General features: G+C 45.2%; 1 protein-coding gene across 1 annotated transcript; it reads right to left on the bottom strand.

The window, feature by feature from the left end:
- Positions 1 to 261: 261 nt before the first annotated feature.
- Positions 262 to 705, bottom strand: LOC126947589 (destrin). The gene has a single exon (XM_050778372.1). It carries the CDS (start codon positions 703 to 705, stop codon positions 262 to 264), a length of 444 nt encoding a protein of 147 aa, XP_050634329.1.
- Positions 706 to 19182: the final 18477 nt, after the last annotated feature.

Below are 19182 nucleotides of genomic sequence, written 5' to 3'. Positions count from 1 at the left end.
ATTATTTAATTAAAAGAGGGTATGTATCCTTGGCTGTTTAGTAGAATTCTGTTTAGCAAATGCACACACCAGGAAGTAAACATGATCCCCAGTACTGAATTCCATGAGCTACACATTCTATCTGAGCACTACTCTTGTTTTCTCTTCTTTAAAAATATATGGTTGCTTTATTTATTTAGAAGTGGATAACATTAAACATGGAAGCTTTCCATTTGTGGCACTGAATGATGGCCTACACAGAGGATCCTTCAAAAGCTGCAATCAAGTACCCACCCATCTAACACAAACCCAATTGAGATCTTCTGGTTCATTTGCTTGAAATTTCTTTTTGATTCCATCCTTAGAGTTTGTGCAGATCATTTTACTTTTCAGAGGTGGTAGTTCTGGTGCCCACAAAAACAAACAAACAAACAATACTCTTCTGAATTTCTTTGTTTCAAAGCTTGCATCATATAAAGCACAGCAGCAATCTTTTTCAGGAAGCATTCCCACAAAGTGCTTGAAAGGACCGGTTATGGTTACACCAGTATCTCCAGCTGAGATCTCTTTGCCCTCTTCTACAATGACGCACTTTTTGTCTGCACTGAGACAAAAAATGACTGTCTTCTTTCTTTGCTTGATTTCTTCTGGTGTGGAGCATTTATGAACTTTCATGTCATGAAAAATATGACATACTTCATCAGCAACTTGCGTTCCTGGGTCCATCTTTGCTGCTGTGGTCACAGGGACACAGGGGAGGCCACCGGCGGGCACAAGTCTGTGGAGTGTTCTTTTCACAGCTGCAGACCAACACACCGCAATGCTCTTAACTAGAAACGTCTGAACACTGAATATTAAACAATAAAGCCTAAACCCTGGCCACATCCCGACTCTAATCCTAGACCAAACAAAACACTAAAACTCACCTTAATCTTCAGCCCCTTGCCCTAACCTCAATGTTAACCTAAACCTTAATCCTGATGCTACAATTTTAAAGCATGAGTATTTGGTCTATGCGTAAAGTGGTTTATCTAAGGCAGTGAGTAAAGAAGGCATCTCCTTCCACTCCCCTTTGCTCACTCTGCCCCAGGCCACAGCCCCTGGCCAGTCCCCTCATTTTCTTCTGGTCTTTACTCACACATCACCTTCTGCAAAGAGTTTAAGCCAATTGTGCAGTTAGAGAGAACAGTCCCCACAAGAGACCACCCTCGCTTCTGACACCAACCGCAATTTAGGGTGCACAACCACCCAAAACCACCCTCAGGTTACATAACTTGCTAGCAGGGCTCACAGAACTCACAGAAAGCTGTTGTATTCATAGTTGTGTTTTATTACAGGGAAGCCATACAGATTAAAATCTGCCAAGGGGAGGGATGAGATCAGCCAAGGCAGAGTCCAGGAGAGTCTGTCTAAATATAACGCTTCCATTTGTTCTCTGTGATGTCATGGGCACCGCTTATCACCAGCGGGCATAAAATCCACTTAACCTATTTGTGTATTGCCTCTCTCTCCCATAGGAATGTGAGCTTCATGATGGCAGGGAATTTGGTCAGCTTTACTCACTGCTGTGTTACTTCTAGAACTACACCATCCAATATTGTAGCTACTAGCCACGTGTGGGTAGTGAGCACTTGAAAAATGGCTGTCCCACCTCAAAATACACCATAAGTGTAAAATATACACGGAATTTTAAGGGTTTAGTATTAAAAGAAAAATGTAAAATAACTCACTGATAATTTATTATACTGGTTATATGTTAAAATATTTGGTAGATATTAGGTTATATAAAATATATTGCTAAAATGTATTTCTCTTTTTTAATAAATTTAAATTGTGATCTGCAATGTGTGTGTGTGTATGTGTCTGTGTGTTTCAGGCAGCACTGATCTAAAAGAAATGTCAGTAAACTTTTTCTGTAAAGGATCAAGTAGTAAATATCTTAGGCTTTGGGGCTGTATGGCCTCTACTCAACTCTGTTGTTGTAACACAAAAGCAGCCATAGAAAAGACTTAAACAAATAAGTGTTGCTGTGTTCCAATAAAACTTTATCTACAAAAGCAGTCCCACAATTTAGCTTATGGTCCACAGTTCTAGCCCCAATCTAGAACATTGATCCATAGTCAATATTCAATAAATACTTGTTGAGCAAATGGCAAGAGAGAAGGCTTATAGCTGCAGCACATAAGCCAGGAGGAGAATGGTAAGATACTTCTGAAGGTAATCAGTGGCCAGAGTGTGTAGCATCTGTTACCCACAGATTTCATTTTAAGCCACTGGAGGAATTTAAGGAGGATAGTGGTAAAATCTAATGTAACTTCTATCAAAGTTCACTGTGATAGATGCTACAGTTTGGCACTCAGACATGCTACTCTCCCACCCCTTTCAGAACTCATCCTGAAGGTTGGCAGCCAAAAGCTCTCAGGTGAGTCCCTCTCCAAGGGTTGCTCATGGTTGAAGAGCGCTGCCTTGTTCAAAGTAGCACTCCTGGTCGGGCGTGGTGGCTCATGCCTGTAATCCAAGCACTTTGGGAGGCCAAGGTGGGCGGATCACCTGAGGTCAAGAGTTGGAGACCAGCCTGGCCAATATGGAGAAACTCCGTCTCTACTAAATATACAAAAAATTAGCCGGGCATGGTGGTGTGTGCCTGTAATCCCAGCTACTTGGGAGGCTGAGGCAGGAAAATCGATTGAACCCAGGAAGCGGAGGTTGCATTGAGTGGAGATTGCGCCACTGCACTCCAGCCTAGGTGACAGAGCAAGACTCCGTCTCTAGAAAAAAACAAAAACAAACAAACACAAAAAAAGTAGCACTCCTTTCTTAAAATTAACCCACATTCAATGACTCACTAATGTATGGCATAAAAGTCTGGCCTTCTTGCACCCTGTGCAGACAGTTCCAAAGCACTGCTCCAGCTCCAGAGCTCCCTCTGGGATTGCGAGCAGTGACCTTGGTTGTGGCTGCATGGCATTTCCACAGTCCACCTCACCCCCCACGGGAGTCCATCTGCTTCCATCCCTCTCCCACAGGTGTTGATCTCATGAGCACTCCCCAAAAACCTGCCTGCATGCAAATCTGCATCTCTGAGTCAGAATCCAGAGAACCTGACCTGCAACAGCTTGTACCAGCAGTGGTCCAAGAAAGCAATGCTGATTGTAGGTAAAATACAAGTAGCCCCAGCAAACTGAGGTAGTGCAATTGTCAAAGCTGTCATGCATGGTGAACTAGGATGGCATATGGAGGGAAGGAATGCCCTGGTGGGTGGAATGTACCAGGCCTTGTGTGAACTATCAAGTAGTCATCATAAAGACAATGGAATTGGATGGCCATTGCCTGGGAGCTACTAAAGCACTGGAGAAAGTGTCAGGTGTGAAAGCCAGAGGGCCTCCTAGGCAGCATATCGAGAGACTCAAATACTGCATCCAGGGAGCAGAAAAGGCTGGGTGGTCAGGGTAAACAAGGAGACCTGTATGCAGGCCATTGCAACAGCCTAGGCAAGGAATGTAGCTGGCTCGGCCCTGAATGCTAACAGCAGCACTGGGGAAAAGTGGTCGGATCCTGGCTACATTTTGAAGATGAAGCCAACATAATTTGCTATGGCATTTGTATTGGTTTCCATTGCTATTGTAACACAGGATGCAAAGTTGCTGGTTTAAAACAACATAAATTTATTCCTTTACCATTTTGGAGGTAGGAAATCTGAAAATAGTCTTATGGGGCTAAAAGGGAGTAGCAGGACTAGTTCCTTCTCGAGGCTCTGAGGGGAGAATTCCTCCAACTGCTCTAGCTTCTAGAGGCCACCTGCATTCCTTAGCATGTGCCCACTTTCTCCATTTTCAAAGCACATCTCTCCAACCCTGCTTCGATCCTCACATCTCTTTTTTCTGACTATCATGCTTCTGCCTCCTGTGGTACAATTAGTCTGCCTGGATAATCCATCCCTATCTCAAAATCCTTAATTTAACCATATCTGCAAAGTCCCTTTTGCTGTGTAAGATAACAAACATATTCACAGGTTCCAGGGTTTGGATGTAGACAGCTTTAGGGAGACATTATTTAGCCCATACATGGTTGGAGATGGGGGTGCAAGAAAGGGAGGAGCCAAGAATGACCTGAATGCTTCAGGGCCTGAGCAATTGGGGAATGCGTGGCCACTAACCTAGATGGGGGAGACACAGGGCTCAGAGATTCACTCCTTTCTTCTTTGGAAGCCGAGTCCTGCCACTTCCCCCCAAAGGCTTCTCTGTGTTAAACAATAATTTTCAGAAAAAGGTAAAATCATGACTCTCATACAGATGTAAAAATTAGCACATGTTGAAGAATTTACTTCACTTATATGATCTAAGAAAAGCAGGCAGGTGTTATAACCAGTTTAAAGGAAAGCTCAAAACAGCACAAATTTATATGGAGTAAAGGAATGTTAAGATAAATTGCAAATGAGGTCAAAACTGAGTTTTCCACAGTGAGGAGGAAGTCATTTAAAATCACTACCAGACAGTACAGCATTTATATACCAGTTATAACTTACAAAGAGTTTCAAAATAGCTCAGACAATGTACAGACCTAGAATCTTATAATGCAGGAAGGTGTGCTACAGATGGTGCATTGTTTTCTATTGAAATACAAAGATTTTTTCCTACACTTGATTTTTCTGACAGAAGTACTCCATGTATAAGTCCTGGCAAGGGCAGATTGAGTTTCTGGCAGGCAAGGAACAAGAAGGAGGGTTTGATGTCTCCAGGCAAGATCTAACAAAAGACTGGCAGAAAAAACAACAACAACAACAACACATTTTAACATGAACATTTGGTATTATACTCATTACAATACTTTTTAACTAGTCTTTATTTATAGAGAAGGTGTTATGGACTCATAGTTTGTGACCACCCAAAGCTCATATGTTGAAACCCGAATGCCACCCTCCCCCCAGCCCCTCCAAGTGATGGTATTAGGAGGTAGAGCCCTTGGGAACCAATTAGGTTTATATGAGGTCATGAAGGGTGGGGCCCCATGATGGGATTAGTGGCCTCATAAGAAGAGGAAGAGAGACCACAGCTCACTCCCTGCATGCACACAAAGACGAGGTTCTGTGAGCACACAGTGAGATGGTGGCCACTATTACCAGGAACTAAATCTGTCAGCACCTTGATCTTGCACTTCCCAGCCTCTAGAACTGTGAGAACTAAATGTCTGCTGTTTTAGCCACCCAGTCTATGGTATTTTGTTATGACAACTCTAGCAGACTAATGCAGAAGCTATTAATCTGTTTTTGGTCCAATCAACGTATAATCAGCCACTTGGTGACATTTAGCATTCTACTTAAGTGCGATTAAACCAGACTAAATGTAAACCAGCATAACTTATCTACCCTTCTGGCCATTATCACTTTGAAAACAAGAAAGCATTCTTTTTGTTCAGCCATTCTACAGCATACACCAGCCCTTCGTTGTTTGTGGCTAAATTGGAAGTACAATGATTTATATAAATAAGGTAGGGGACAAAAAATAATTTTCCCTCTACCCTTCTTTTTCTTTTTTCTTTTTTTTCTTTTTTTTTTTTTTTGAGATGGAGTCTTGCTCTGTCGCCCAGGCTGGAGTGAGTGAAGTGGGGTGATCTTGGCTCACTGCAACCTCCACCTCCCACGTTCAAGCAATTCTCCTGCCTCAACCTCCTGAGTAGCTGGGATTACAGGCACCCGCCACCACACCTGGGTAGTTTTTGTATTTTTAGTACAGACAGGGTTTCGCCATGTTGGTCAGGCTAGTCTCGAACTCTTGACCTCAGGTGATCCACCTGCCTCAGCCTCCCAAAGTGCTGGGATTACAGGCATGAGTTACCGTCCCTGACCCCCTCTACCCTTCCTAGTTGGTGCGGGGCCCTCTGTAACAACAGACAGATTAACAAGAGAAAAACAAAGAGAAATGTATTAACATGTATATTTTATATATATATGGAAAATACTCAGGGAAAGATTAATTCTCAAACAAGTGGCTTAGAATTTCAATTATGTAGCATCTTCAACAAGGAACAATACATTCTTAGAGAAGTGTCAAGACAAAAGAAAAAGACCTTGAGTATCCCGGTGGAGAAAATTGTGGGAAAGCAAATATATGGGAAATTCGTGGTAGATAAGGGCTAGTCAGTGAAGTCTGTTATGTCCACTCCTCTGGTGCCACCTTCAGGCTGATGAGGGCCTAAAGTTGTCGTCGGTCTTTGTTCTTCCTGATAGAGGAGGAAGAACTCCTTTGTAAAGTTATATCCTGTTTTTAGGCAAATGGGGGAGGGGGAGGGGCAAAGAGCTTTTCTTGTGTCTGCCTCTTCTCAATTACCTTCAGTTCAAAATAATCCTTATGCCAGTGTAGCATATTTTAGGGTGGAGTATTCTGCTTCCCTTTAGTAGTACATTTGGCAATGCAGTCTCCTCTATGGTCTCTTTCCCTCCACCTCTTCTAATCCGATTAACATGCATGAGAGGGAGAAAGAGACAATAAGCAAACCCTCTGCTCTTCAGCAACTTTGGCAGGGCAGGAAGATAAAATCCAGTAACAGATAGAAAATCTTTTCCAGTCTCCCGTACTCTTATTGGCAAAAGGAAAGTGTGTTGGGAGAAAACACTTTTTCTTTACCTATTTATGTTCAGAGTCTACAGATTAACCAACCACAGACAGATTAACAGGGAAAAAAGATGAAGTTTATTTATTCAAAGGAGTCTTCAGATAAATATGGCTGTCTAAACAGCCCAAACTAGGGGTTTATATACCCACTTAACAAGGAGAAAGGGAGGTGGAGAGAGGACTTCCATGGAAGAACAAATGGAAGGTATGAAGTTTCAGATAACATTTGTTTAAGCAATTACTCATTATGGTGACAATGATTAGTCTCTTCTCTGGCTGTAAACTTCCTAGAGAGGGGATTTATGGCAGCAGTGTTTAGGAGGTCCTGCTTAAGTCAGCAAAGTTTAGGCACTTTTTGTTTATTTGTTTCTGCAGCTGCTGTTTGTTCAGATGTTTTTAGCTTAAAATGATCTTTATGCCACTGAAGTGCATTTCGGATCCCTGCAGGTGCAGAATCATTCTTCATGTAACGTGACTTTTCAGGGTCTCTTCCTGTCTCAGAGATTTTGGTCTAAGCTCCAGAAGTAAGAAAGATGCATTCAAGTGCCACACACTCTGAAATGAAGTGGCAACTTGCAGAAAAATGGTGACTGAATTGGTTCTCACTTTTTAGTTTACCACCTGCCACCAGGCTATATTTGGGGAAGCTGGCATGGGCCCAGAGGCAGCCTGAGGTGGCTGATGGTCCATGATACCATCTCCAGAAGCCCTACCCTAGCTCAGGTCATCACTTCTTATGTCTCACTATGACATCAATACCCCAACTCTTCCTCAAGCATCTACTCTTTGTGTCTTCCCCCCAACACCCCCACCACCAAGTCGCAAAGCAGCAAAAGAGGTCTGTCTAAAATGCAGTCTGTTTACACTGTTAACCTGTTTAAACCACTCCAAGACTTCCCACTACTCTGGGATAAGATCGAAGTATTTGCCAAGGCTCACAGAGCTCCGTGTGATGCACCTACCTCACCAGTCCACCTCCATCCCCTACTGAGACTGATAGCACTCTCTCCTTCCCTCCCTTTCCTATCCCCAGAATGCACAATGTTCTCTCTCACTTCAGGGTCTTAGCATCTGCTGTTTCCTCTGCTGGGCTGCTGGGGACATCTTAGCCTCCTCTCCTATCTCACCTATCTGTAACATTTACAGACGGAGGCAAGAGAATAAATGGATCCCTGGCCTCATCCCTCTTTTCCTCTCATCCCTGGTTCTGTTTCGCACCATGAAGTGCATATATGTGAATATCCCAGACTGCAGATCCAAGGTACGTCCATAAACTCCCCTCTCTTTGGCCACCCTCCCAGGCCTAAAGGTGTATGGTTTAGCATAATAGTCTGCCCTCAGTGGAAGAACCTAGAAAAGAGAACCACACAGGCCCTGGAAGTGAGGTGGAATGTTTGAATTGAGAATACTTGGTCCCAGGTACGTTGAGATGGAGAGAGATGCCTTAAAAGGATTTGCCCATGGGGGCTGCCTGGAGGGCCAATAGGAGCCCAACTGATTTGCGCAGATGTTCTCCTAGGACCAGGGGTTGAATGGGAGTTGTCAGGAGAAGGCTGGAAAGTACATCACCTGTGTCAATAACTGCAGGGGGTATGGGGCATGGACATCCCCAAAGAACCTTCAAAACACCCACGATAGAAAGAGCCACCTGCAGACCAGGCGCGGTGGCTCATGCCTGTAATCCCAGCACTTTGGGAGGCCGAGGCAGGTGGATCACAAGGTCAGGAGATCAAGACCATCCTGACTAACACGGTGAAACCCCGTCTCTACTAAAAATATAAAAAATTAGCTGGGCGTGGTGGCGGTCGCCCGTAGTCCCCGCTACTCAGGAGACTGAGGCAGGAGAATGCCGTGAACCCGGGAGGCAGAGCTTGCAGTGAGCCAAGATTGCACCGCTGCACTCCAGCCTGGGCAACAGAGCAAGACTCCACCTCAAAAAATAATAATAATAATAAAAAGAGCCACCTGCCAACTCCAGGAGCAATGCGTTAGGGAAGTCCCAGGCATTCAATCTCTTTCCTGCCCTTTACCTGTCTCCCTGCCCCATCCCTTGAGTTTTGACCTGGAGAGGTCAAAAAAGCTGGAGTACAAGCTGGGCAGGCTGGGGAGATGGACAAGGTGGGTACATGGAAGGCTACCCTGGCTCAGCTTGGAAACCTGGTGAGGAAAGGAAGTGTAGCTGGCTTCCTCATTATTTCTTCCCCTACTCCTCATTCCTCTTTACCCACTCATGATGCCACTCCTGACTCATCTAGAGTTGGGTAAGGAGAAAGAGGAGAGATAGAGTGGCAGAAAAGTGTTGGTGATGCCCTCTGGGTGGGTCAGATGTCCAAATGTTGGCTCTTTCTCTTGTGGGGTGCTCTGGTGGGTGCACTGGAGACACCATCCCACAGGTGCACCATTCCCTGACAAGAACGACACAACCTCCAGCCAATTGCTTATGATGGCTTCCCCACCCACACAGGTCCTTGCCCTGCCAGCATCCTCTCGAGTGGGTTCACAGGAGACCTTGGCAGTTCTCTTCACTCTTGCACCCCAGTCAGCTCGAGGGACTCAGGCCAAGCTCTGCCAATGACTCTCTTGAAGACCCCTATCAGACTTGAGGGGAGGGGAAGAACAACCCTTTCCTTTAAGAAATCCTCGTCTATCTTCACTCTTAGTCCCATGCTTCTCTTTGTGTGGTCTTAATAGCTGTTATCCCATTGGAGAGTCACAATGACTCTGAGGAAAGGGAGGGTATTTGTATATGCAGTATATTGGAGATAAGGTCAAAAAGGACAAGGGCTTGGAGCCTGGGAACCTTGTCACAGCTTCAAGTTTAGGTTAGCCAGCAAATTCGTTTACTTTGATGGCAATCCATTTTCCCACCCAGGCAGTAAATTCCATAATAGCACAGACTGTCTGTCCTGTTTACCATACATCCCCAGCTCTTAGCAAAGAGCCCAGCATAGAGTGGGCACTCATAAATATTAATTAATGAATTATCTCTATCTATTGCAGCATAACAAACCACTCTAAAACTTAAATGGCTTAAAATAATGAAAATCATTTCTTTTGCTTACAGTTGGACAAACAGGAACAGCTCATTTCTGCTCAATGTGGTATCAGCTGGGACAACTCATCTTGAGACTGGAATATCTGCTTCCAAGAATATCCACAAGTTGATGCTGGCTGTTGGCTGGGAGCTCAGCCAATGCTGTGGCCTGGGGGCCTTGGCTCCCTCCCACATAATCTCTCCACAGCACACTTAGGCTTCCTCATAGCATGGTGGCTGGGTTCCAATGTCATCAGAGATGGAGGCTGTATTGACTTCTATGACCCAGCCTCAGAAATCACAAAGTGTCCTGCCACTGAAGCGGTAAGTCAGCCTGGATTCAAGGGGATGGCACAAAGACCTCTTTCTCTCAATTAAAAGAGTATCAAAGTCACATTATGCGCATAACATATGAGGTAGGAGATATTGGAGCGACCATCTTCGGAAAATTCATCTAATCTGTCCCATGGATAGGCAAACACTATCACTTCCTGGTGGACCCAGTATTTGAACTCAAGTTCTGCTCAGTACATTTTGTTCTAGGAGGAGGGGATATATGTCACACATTCTAGAAGGACTTCTCTCTAACCTGGAGAAGATAAAGCCTTGGAGTTTAGAGAGTTAATTGACAGTTATGAAGATAATTCACTTATTTGTGCTAACTGCCTCTTCAACTAAATGTAGCCTTCCTAAGAAACTTTTGTTATGTTATATATATAATTTTATACATATTTTATATTAATATATTAGATTGTCTATTAGGTATGTACATATACAATAATCTCCAGTGCTTAGCCCAGAGTCTAACACATAGCAGCTGCACAAAGAGTACAAAGAAATCTTGTAGAATAAATTAAATACCTGCTTAGTCCCGCTAGGTGAAGTGTGGCTTGATGAGGTGCTGCCACCTTCTGGGAACTGAGGTATTGCTAGCCATTTCAAAGGCAGCAGGTCTTTGGAACTAACTATGCACTCCTTGCCCCAAGCCACTCTCAGTTTACAAGGCACTCTCCCAGTGGCTGATTTTTTATGTATGTATGTATTTATTTATTTAATTTGAAACAGGGTCTCGCTCTGTCGCCCAGGGTGCAGTGCAGTAGTGCAATCTCAGCTCACTGCAGCCTTGACCTCCTGGGCTCAAGCAATCCTCACGCTTCAGCCTCCACAGTAGCTGGGACCACAGGCATGTGACACCAGGCCCAGCTAATTTTATTTATTTTGTAGAGATGGGAGTCTCGCTTTGTTGCCCAGGCTGGTCTCGAACTCCTGGGCTCAAGTGATCTTCAGTCTCCCAAAGTTCTGGGATTACAGGGGTGAGCCACCTTGCCCGGATCCCTAATGGCGGATTGATTTTTTCTTTTTAACAGGAATTCCGACGCCTGTGTTGATTCCTATTTGACCAACGAGAGCTCTGAGGACCAGCGCTGCTGAACGGAAGCGTCCCGCCTGATATCTCCACGGCCTCACCCGGCTCTCCTCAGCCCCGCCGCCTGGCTGTGGCTCCTCACCGTCACTGCTCTGCCTAAGTGCTCAGGGGAGGCCTTGCTGAACCAGCAGCCCATCCTGCCTGCTTATCTTACCTCAGTTCTGTGTAGCCCCAGACAGTGGTGCTGTCCTCCCCGCTCAAATATGGTCTTCCCTTAACCTCCTCCATGATCAACTCTTCCCCAGGTTTTCTCCCTCCCTCTCTGGCTGCTGCTTCTCTAAAGTCCGCCTTCTCCCACATCTGACCCTAAGCCCGCTTCTCTTCACAGACCCCTGCGAATGCTGCTCCCCTCACAGCCTCAATCCCCATCTGCACACAAACAACTGCCAGCCCAGTCTTCTCTCTTGAGCTCCACATCTGATTGCCTGGTCCCCAGAAAGCTAGCACTGACTGGGACAGCCCGACGTTTAATGCGTACCTTGTCCAAAGTCAGCCTGTGGTCTCCCCACACCCCCAACCACCCCGCCCCTTCTCCCACTCCCACTGCCCCCACTTATGCATCCCCCCACTCACTTATGCAGACAACCGGGTATCAGCCCAGAGTTTTCCCTTCCTCACCTCCAGGGTCACTAGACGGTTTTCAGAAGTAACATCAAACAGTACACCAAGCAGTTTGGCATATTTTAGCTCTTTTAGGTTCTGTCGACTCTGACTCCTGGGCAGCCCTCAGATAGTCCCTCCTCTCCCTCATCTGCTACCATCAGATCCTCATCACATGGAACCTGGACTGCTGGGACAGATTCCGTGCCCTGTCTCCTCCCCTGTGGCCGGACTCTAACCGACTCTACACTCCAACTTGCCCCTGATTAAAACCCTTCAGAATGGGACCCAAACTCCATGCCTGCCATTCAGTTTTCACAACTTGGCTCCATGCTGTCCAAGACCACGCTCCACCTCTGCCCACACATCCTGCCTTCAAGGCACACTGCACACGTCACACCAGCCAAGCCTCTGTGCCTTTGCCCACTCTCTTCGCTTTGCCCAGAACCTCCTTCCCTCATCTTCTCACGTCCAAAGTGTCTCATCCCCACTGTACAGACAAAGAAACAAATTCATTGTATTATTTTTATTTTTTTGAGACAGAGTCTTGCTCTTTCACCCAGGCTGGAGTGCATTGGTATGATCTCAGCTCACTGAAACCTCCACCTCCCTGGCTCAAGCAATTCTCCTGCCTCAGCCTCCCAAGTAGCTGGGATTACAGGTGCCCGCCACCATGCCCAGCTAATTTTTGTATTTTTCGTAGAGATAGGGTTTCACCATGTTGGCCAGGCTAGTCTCAAACTCTTGACCTCAGGTGATCTGCCCGCCTCTGCCTCTCAAAGTGCTGGGATTATAGGCATGAGCCACTGCACCTGGCCAGAAATACCTGGCCAGAAACACCTGGCCAGAAACAGGCTCAGAGAGCTGACACAGTTGCCCAAGGTTGTACAGCTGGGAAGTAGTGGAGCTGGGGTCCCAAAGGAAGACTGCCTGAAACCAGCTCTTTTCAATGCTCTGCAGGGTCCAGACTTTATTCCAAGCCCTGGCTTCCCCATGTGTAAAAGGGGAAAATAAAAAAACAAAGGGGTCTTCCTGTTCCCACTTTGCCTGATCAGGATTTCTTCATTCTGAGATGCTCTGAAGTTCCCTGGTGACCTGGGGGCACAGAGCACAGCTGCCTCAGGCCCCTAGCCAGCCACTGAGTGGACAGTGCTCAGGTCAGACCCTCCTCAGGGACCTCCTGCGTGACCTGTGAGTGCTTTCCACTAAGAACACTATGACCAGTGGGCGGCGTGGCCTTCTGCCTGCCCTCAAGTTCTCCAGTTTCCAGTCTGTGTTCCTTATCTATTGCTGTGTAGCAAAATATCACAAAATGATCAGTTTAAAAGGATGTTTCCACTCGCAGTTCTGAAGCTCAGAGGTCCTATAGACATGGCTGGGTTCTCCGCTCAAGGTTTCCAAGGCTGAACCTGGGCTGAGTTCTCATCTGGAAACTGAAGAGAAGTCTTCCAGGCTCATTCACGTTGGGGAAAGGATTCAATTCCCCGAGTTTCCAGGACTGAGGTTCCTGCTTTCTTGAGGCTGTTAGCCTTTCCTGGCTCCTTGCAGCCACCCACAGTCCTTCTCATGTGATCTCTACAAGTTCAAGTCAGCAATGGTGCAACAAATTCCCCTCATGCTTCAAATCTCTCTTCACATTTCTCTTCTGCCACCCGCTTGGGAACTTTTGAGGGGCCATCTTTAGAAGTCTGATCAGACCCTCATTCATCAGGCATTTGCTATCTGCTCCACACCTAACCTGTACTCAGCAGTGCTGGGGGGCAGAAATGAACAAAATTTGACTGCATGGCCTCTGGGACTCCTGTCTCAATACCCCGCTATTCATCCTGTGCTTAACCAGATTTTCCACCTACCTGTCCATACTTGGGCCATACCTGTTACCTAAATGCTGTTCCCCACTGTATTCATTGGCCAAAGCTGCTGTAACAAAATACCACAGACTGGATGGCTTTTAAACAGACATTTCTGTTCTCACAGTTCTGGAGGCTGAAAGTCCAAGATCAAGGTGTCAGCAGGGTTGGTTTCTGGTGAGGTCTCTCTCCCCGGCCTGCAGACAGCCGCCTTCTCACTGTGTTCCCACATTGCCCTCACTTTGTGCATGTACATCCCTGGTGTTTCTTCCTCTTCTTATAAGGACACCGATAGGGCAACAGCCACACTTTTATAACTTCATTTAACCTTAATTACCTCTTTAAAGGGCCTATCTCCAAATAAAGTCACATTTCAAGGTAGTGGGGCTTCCACATATGAATTGGGGGAGGGGAAGAGAATTTAGTCCACAATATCTACCATCTCCACCCATCAAGTATCTCATCTGGGGGGCTCAGTTCACAGGCTGCCTCTTGCATAAAACCACCCTAGATAGAGTTTGTGTCTCACTGGGCTCCCCAACACCCATTTGGTACTTCTGTTCCCACCATGTCAGTTTCCCACTAGACCGGGAGGTTCTAGGGAAGGCTCCACAGCTGACAAGCTGGTGTGTACTGGGAATCCTCCAGCAGAGGCCTGCTCCCAGTAGGGCATCAATAAGTGTTGGGGAGGAACAGAGGAGCAGGGGATGCTAACAAGGTCAAGCAACAGGGCCTCCAACTCCAGGAGAACTGACGAAGGCTGCCAACCACACATCTTCCTCGCGAAACGTGTTCTGGGTCCCCAAGACTGTGTGCTGCATGGCTGATGACAGTTCTGCAAGCCCAAGGACTAGGGGGCAGCCATCTCTCAGCCTTCTGCAGCCCCACCCAGGCAGAGTTGGACCAGGTCCTTAGAGAGACTTAGGCCTGTCTCATCCCCCATTACATCCCTCCTCACAATGTATCCCTGTGTGCTATAGAAGTATATGTGCCATCCTGATCAAGGGCTCAGGAAACCTGAGTTCTAGTCCTTGATGTACCTCTCGCTTATTGTGTCACTTTAACATTTCAACGTAACTTCTCTGAGCCTTTGTTTCCTCACCTGTAAAATGGGCACACAAATAACTTTCTCATAGGGCTTCTGTGAGGATTTCATGAGGTCAAGCACGTACAAAAGGAGCTCAGAACACTGGAACTGGATATTAAAGGAGTGGGGGATTTGAACATTGGCAGTTCTGGGAAAGGTGTTCTAAGCCAAGGAAAGTGAACTAAATGTTAGTACTTTTACTTTCCCTGTGGCTGTTAACCATAAATAAATCCCTTTCCTTTGCTGGGCCTTAGGTTTTTCAATTGGAAAATAGGAATTTGGATTCAATCTTTCTCTGTCACTGAGATTTTTGACCTGGACAGGACTTTAAATACCATTGACTGTTAACTTATACATTTCACAGACGAGGAAAATGAAAAGGGGTTGTCAGGGCAGTAGTGGGGCTAGGAGTGAGGACTCCTGACTTCCAGGCCAGCGCTTGCCCCAGCACCTTTTGGCCTCTCCCAGTGTGCAGAGCCAGCCAGAGCTGATACAAGCTGACTACCTGCCTTAAACACCTCACTGGGATTAACCCTCCACATCTGTGCTGTCCAATATAGTCGCCACTCGCCACATGTGGCTACTGAGCACTTGAATTATAACAAGGGTAACAAAATGCAACATGCACAAATGGCTTCTTTAGTTTTATTTAATTCACTCAAATTTTAAAACTGATAATTAAGTTACTAGAAAATTTTAAGGGTGCTTGAACAACTTGAGAATCTACTTTTCAGCAATACAGTTTATTAAATATAGATTACGTGGTTTTTCTCATTGTTGTTATTGTTGTTTGAGACGGGGTCTCGCTGTCACCCAGACTGGAGTACAGTGGTGCCATCTCGGCTCACTACAGCCTTGACCTCCCAGGCTCAAGTGATCCTCCCACCTCAGCCTCCTAAGGACCTGTGATTACAAGTGTGTGCCACCACTCCTGGCTAATTTTTGTAGAGACAGAGTTTTGCCACATTGTCCAGGCTGGTCTCAAACTCTGTGCTCAAGAGATCCACCAACCTAGACCTCACAAAGTGCTGGGATTACAAGCGTGCACCACCATGCCTGGCCAGATAAAGTGTTTCTGATGAAAATTTAGTTCCTGAATTAAGATATACTATAAATGTAAAATATACACTGGATTTCAAAGATAATTCAAAATATCTTATTAATAATTTTACATTAATTTATGTGCAAATGATAATTTGGAAATCTAGGTCAAATAAAATATTAAAATTCATTTCATCTCTTTTTTTTTACTTTTTTAAATGTGGTTACTAGAAAATTTTAAATGACTTACATGGCTCTCTCTCACACTATTTGGCTTATATTATTTAGACAAATTGCATTATTTTTCTACCCAATAGCACTGGCCCAAATCTTCAAAGCAACCCCATGACATGGGTCTGTTATTATCACCCTCATCTCACAGACAGGGGAACCCAACGTAGGATATGCTGCCCATGCCCCATACTACCTTGCCCCACTTGGGGTCACCTTTAACTTCCATAGATAGTTCCTATAAGAGCTTCCTACTTCAAATACTTGCATCTTCTCTCTGCCTGAGGAGCAAGCAAGAAGTACAGGGAAGAGAAAATAGATAGCACTTCCTGAAACAGCACCCAGTCAATGGGAGGTGAGGGTTGGTAGAAAATACCCCACTGTCTTAGTCCATTTTCTGTTGCTTATAACAGAATAACTGAAACTGGGTCATTTATGAAGAAAAGAAATTCACTTCCGGCCGGGCACGGTGGCTCACCCCTGTAATCCCAGCACTTTGGGAGGGGGAGGCTGGTGGATCACTTGAGGCCAGGAGTTTGAGACCAGCCCGGCAAACATGGTGAAATCCCATCTCTACTGAAAAAAAATAGAAAACTTAGCCATGCATGGTGAACTGCACCTGTAATCCCAGCTACTTGGGAGGCTGAGGCAGGAGAATCGCTTGAACCTGGGAGGTGGAGGCTTAGAGGCTGCAGTAAGCCAAGATCATGCCACTGCACTCCAGCCTGGGTGACAGAGCGAGACTCAATAAAAGAAAAAAAGAAAAGAAAAGAGGAAGAAAAGAAAAGGCATTTGACAAAATTTGACTGCTTAAGCTGTCAATAAACTAGGAATAGAAGGAAGGTACATCCTAACTAGGAATAGAAGGAAGGAACATCAATATACTAATAGCTGTATATGAAAAGCCCACAGCTAACTTCATACTCATAAGTGAAAAACTGAAAACTTTTCCTCTAAATTCAGTAACAAGGCAGGTACGCTCCCTCTCACCACTTCTATATTGAGTAGACATAGTACCGAAGTCCTAGCCAGAACAATTAGGCAAGAAAAAGAATAAAAGTTAATCAAATCAGAAAAGTAAAACTGTCCCTATTTGCAGATTCTTATATATAGAAAACTCTTAAAGACTCCATTTTAAAAACTGTTAGAACTAATGATAAAAACTCAGTAAAGTCGTGGGATACAAAATCAACATATGAAAATCAGTTGTGTTTCTATACTCTAACGATGAACTACCTGAAAAGGAAATTAGGAGATTAAGCCCCACTTGTTTACAGAGGCAACCCGCTTTCATCCCTTCCCTTACTCACTTCTCTACCCTCACTACATTCCTGGGATCCTCTCCCAGTTAAATCACTTGCACTCAAATGCTTGTCTCAGATTCCGCTCTTGGAAGAACCTAAATACAGACATTAAGGTACAGAGAGCTCAAAGACTCTCAGAGGTCAAATAAATAGTAAGAGACAGACTGGCAATTTGATCTGAGGCCATCTGACACCAGCTCTCACTCTCTCAAACACCATGCTCTGTTTCCTCTCACACGGTAGCCATGATATTGCCATGGCAGGAGGATGGAGACTCTCCCCTCAACTCTGCTGACCCCAGAGCAAAAAAATCCCTTCTCTGGCTTCAGATGATTCTTCTCTGGTATCAAGACGCTGAGCAGACCCCTCCCCTGCAGGCTTGGAACAGAGCCAGCCTGGCTGCCCAAGCTGTCCCCCTGGCACCAGTGCCTGCTTCCCAGCCAGCAGGAAGCCAGGACTGCCAGCCATTGCCAGGGTAGCCAGGAGTTGCACAGCTATTAAGTGTCATGGGTAGGATTCAGCCTCAAGCAGTCTGGCTCCTATCATTCTTGAATCCCATCTCTCCTGAAACTTGAAGTGAGTCAACTGCCAGCTACTTATCAGCTCCTTCATGATTTATGTGTGAATTTCTGCCCAAACCCAACTTCGATGGACCCCACTTGGAGGGAGGGGCTGGTAGGAGACGATGCCTTGGACCCTAAGAACCAGTAGGCTCTGAAAGAGAGGATTGCGATAGCTGGAAGGGAACCACCCTTCCCTCACACACCCTCCGCAAGCACCTCTCTGCCTGTTGACAAAGATCAGCTGTTCAACCTCAGTATATTTATTCATTTCCAGCCTCATTCCCAAAATGATTTGAGAGAGCTTAAAGAAATAGAGGCACAGTATCTCCACTGTTAAAGTAAGTTAAAACGGAGCTCAGACCTGAAGTATCCCTGAGCAGGCAAAACAAGTTAGGTCTCGTAAGGGACCTTAACCTTGCTTGATTTGCAGACATAATGCAAAACTGGAGCCCGCCCTTCCTTCCTTCCTTCTTTTCTTTTTTTTTTTTTTTGAGACAGGATCTCACTTTGCCACCTAGCCTGGAACGCAGTGGCACAATCACAGCTCACTGCAGCCTCCACCTCTCTGACTTAAGCGATTCTCCCACTTCAGACTCCCTAGTAACTGGGACAACGAGTGCACGCCACCACACTCAGCTAATATTTTCTTTTATTTTTTGTAGAGATGAGGTCTTGCTATGCTGCCCAAGCTGGTCTCCAGCTCCTGGGCTCAAGTGATCCTCCCACCTCAGCCTCCCAAAGTGCTCAGATAACAGGTGTGAGTCACCATGCCAGCCCTTGAGCTATTTCTTGTAAATGCTTCTATTAAAGAAAAATAAAACTTAAATGCAACTAATGAGAAGCAGCTAGCACAAATAATTATATAACCAGGGGCTTTCCAATGGGATAGACCAAATAAGACAACTCTATAACTGTAATCAATCAAATATTATCTTTGCTTTATTTCTGTATCTGTCTTATAAAAAGCTCCCGCTTGTGTTCCCTCAGTAGAGCTCCCAAGCCACTTCTGGTTTGGGACTGCCTGGTTCAAAAATTGTTGTTTGCACACATAAACTCTTAAAAAATTTATTATGCCTCAGTTTACCTTCTTAATGCCACTAAAGATACTCCAGTAAATAATGCCTAGTTTACTACCTTGACAGCCTCATAATTAATACCATGATGATGTGATATCATTAGATCATTACACATAGAGTGACTAGCTTGTCCTGGCTTTGTTAGAACTCTTCCAGTTTTAAAACTGAAAGTCCCTTGTCTTGCAAAACTCCTCAGAGACAGACAACAAAAAGTTGATCACCCTCATTACAGAGAATTTGGACCATAAAGTCTACTTGCTAGTTTAAAAATTTAGCTCTGAGTTTCCTAGCAGCCAAGGCAAAGAGAAACACCATATGTTATAAAAATTGTTTATTTTATTGACAATTCTCCTTCCAGAAAAAAATTATTTACTTATTTA

This window comes from Macaca thibetana, chromosome 2 (genome assembly GCF_024542745.1).
Source record: "Macaca thibetana thibetana isolate TM-01 chromosome 2, ASM2454274v1, whole genome shotgun sequence".
NCBI classification, from domain to species: Eukaryota; Metazoa; Chordata; class Mammalia; order Primates; family Cercopithecidae; genus Macaca; species Macaca thibetana.
Note: the sequence above shows the minus strand (reverse complement) of the source record. Positions and strands in the feature narration are given on the sequence as shown.